Source organism: Aureococcus anophagefferens, assembly GCF_000186865.1.
Source record: "Aureococcus anophagefferens unplaced genomic scaffold AURANscaffold_868, whole genome shotgun sequence".
NCBI lineage: Eukaryota > Pelagophyceae > Pelagomonadales > Pelagomonadaceae > Aureococcus > Aureococcus anophagefferens.
The window spans coordinates 1-2,037 of NW_008706130.1; the positions used below are offsets into that span (position 1 = coordinate 1).

Below are 2,037 nucleotides of genomic sequence, written 5' to 3' on the forward strand. Positions count from 1 at the left end.
TCGTCGGCGCCGACGAGTCGACGCGCGCGCGCCAGGACCTCGAGCACCGGCTCCAGGCCGCGCTCGACACGATCACGTCCCTCGAGGGCGCGCTCACCGACGCCAAGCGCGAGAACCAGAAGCGCGCGACCGTCGGCGGCTCCCTCGAGCGCGAGCTCGACGCCGCGGCCCGCGACCGCGCCGTCGACGCGCGCACGGTCGACGCGCTCCGCGCGGAGGTCGCCAAGCTCCAGAGCGACAAGGCCGCGCTCCACCACCTCCACGCCGCGCGGTCGCCCACGCCCCTCGCCCACGTCATGCCGGGCGGCCTCCCCTACCGCGCGCGGCCGTCGTCCGCGCCGCGCGCCGCGCCGACGCCGGACAAGGCGCCGTCGTCGCGCCACTCGTCCCCGGGCGACCGCATCGACGCGCTCCTCGCCCAGGCCCGCCTCGCGCAGACGGCCCGCGCGACCGCCGCCATGTAGGGCGCGCTAAGACCGGGCGCAAGAGTCTGTAGTCACGGGGCGAACTGGAGCGTCTCGCGGCACATGGGGCACAGCGTCTGGCTGCTCGCCCAGTCCGTGATGCAGTCCTTGTGGAAGAGGTGGCCGCAGACGAGCGTCGCGGTGGCGCCCGTCATCGGGTCGAGGCAGACGGGGCACTCCTCGGGCTCCTCCTCCTCGGGCTCGGGCTCCTGGGGCGGCTCGGGCTCCTGGACGCGCGCGCGCTTGTTGGCTCGCGCCGCGGCGAGCGCCTCGACGTCGGCGGCGGCGTAGGTCTTGATGTCGCATGCGGTGGCTTTGCCGATCGTCGGCCGCCGCGCGATCTCGAAGGGGAGGTCCCGGAAGAAATAATCCGTCAGCTGCGGGTAGCGCTTCATGGCCGTCTTCCGGTCGTAGCGACGGCCGGCTTCCACCTCGAGCCAGAGCGGGTGGACCGGTTCGGGCTCCGCCGCGGCGAGGCGCGCGACGAGCGCGTCGATGTCGGCGGCGAGGTAGGTCTTGACGTCGCGCGGCTGGGATTTGCTGATCTTCGGTTGCCGCGCGATCTCGAAGGGGAGGTCCGCGAAGCAGTGCCAGTTGAGCTGCGGGTAGCGCTTCATGGCCGTCGTCGCGGTATACCGCGCGCCCGTCTCGACCTCGCGCCAGCGCGGGTCGACCGGTTCGGGCTCCCGCGCGGCAAGCCGCGCGACGAGGTCGTCGACGTCGGCGGCGAGGTAGGTCTTGACGTCGCGAGCGCCTCCGCTGGAGCCCTTCGGCTTTGTGGCGATCTTGCTCGGCAGGTCCTGGAAAGAACGAAAGGTCAGGTGCGGGTACCGCTCCATCGCCGTCTTTTCGGTATGCCGCGTCCCCGCTTCGACCTCGCGCCAGCGCGGGTCGACCGTTTCGGGCTCCGGCGCGGCGTGCCGCGCGACGAGCGCGTCGACGTCGGCGGCGAGGTAGGTCTTGACATCGCGGGCGCCTTGATTGCCGGTCTGCGGCTTCTTGGCGATCTCGCTCGACAGGCCCTTGAACGACTTCGTGTTCAATTTTGGATACTTGTCCATCGCCGTCGTCTGCGTGTACCGCGCGCCCGTCTCGACCTCGCGCCAGAGGGCGACCATCGTCTCCACCGGCAAGGGGTTGTCGTGAACTCTCGCACGTCACCGCCAGGTCGAGGCCGAAGGTCGACTCTCGACTCAGTGGCAAAGATTCGCGTTCGCCAAATCAAAGTAGCCACTCTCTGCCTTGGCGCTTCTCTAAACGTAGGGGGGGCGGGAGGAACCGCGGGGGGACGGGAGGCTCAGAGGGAGCCACTCTCTGCTACTGGTTCTCTACAGATACTCTTACGCGTGCACCCTCATCATCGTCGTCTAGTCGCGCTCGCGCGTCTCCGCGCGGCACGTCGGGCAGCGGAGCTTCCGCTTCCGCGAGCTCCGCCGCGCGCCGAGTCCGCACTCGGCCCAGCGCGATGCGGCGTACTGGCGCAAGCAGTCCACATGCAGCCCATGGCCGCACTCCAACGACGTCGCGCCGTCTCCCAGCTCCTCCATGCAGATGGGGCACTCGTCGCGCGTCA

The 2,037-nt window shown here is 70.6% G+C and overlaps 1 protein-coding gene across 1 annotated transcript; it reads right to left on the minus strand.

Moving 5' to 3' along the window:
• Positions 1-478: 478 nt before the first annotated feature.
• AURANDRAFT_72878 (hypothetical protein) lies at positions 479-1,626 on the minus strand (the record flags this gene model as incomplete). Its single annotated transcript, XM_009044820.1, has 2 exons — positions 479-1,117; positions 1,340-1,626. 2 exons carry the CDS (start codon positions 1,580-1,582, stop codon positions 497-499), a joined length of 864 nt encoding a protein of 287 aa, XP_009043068.1.
• Positions 1,627-2,037: the final 411 nt, after the last annotated feature.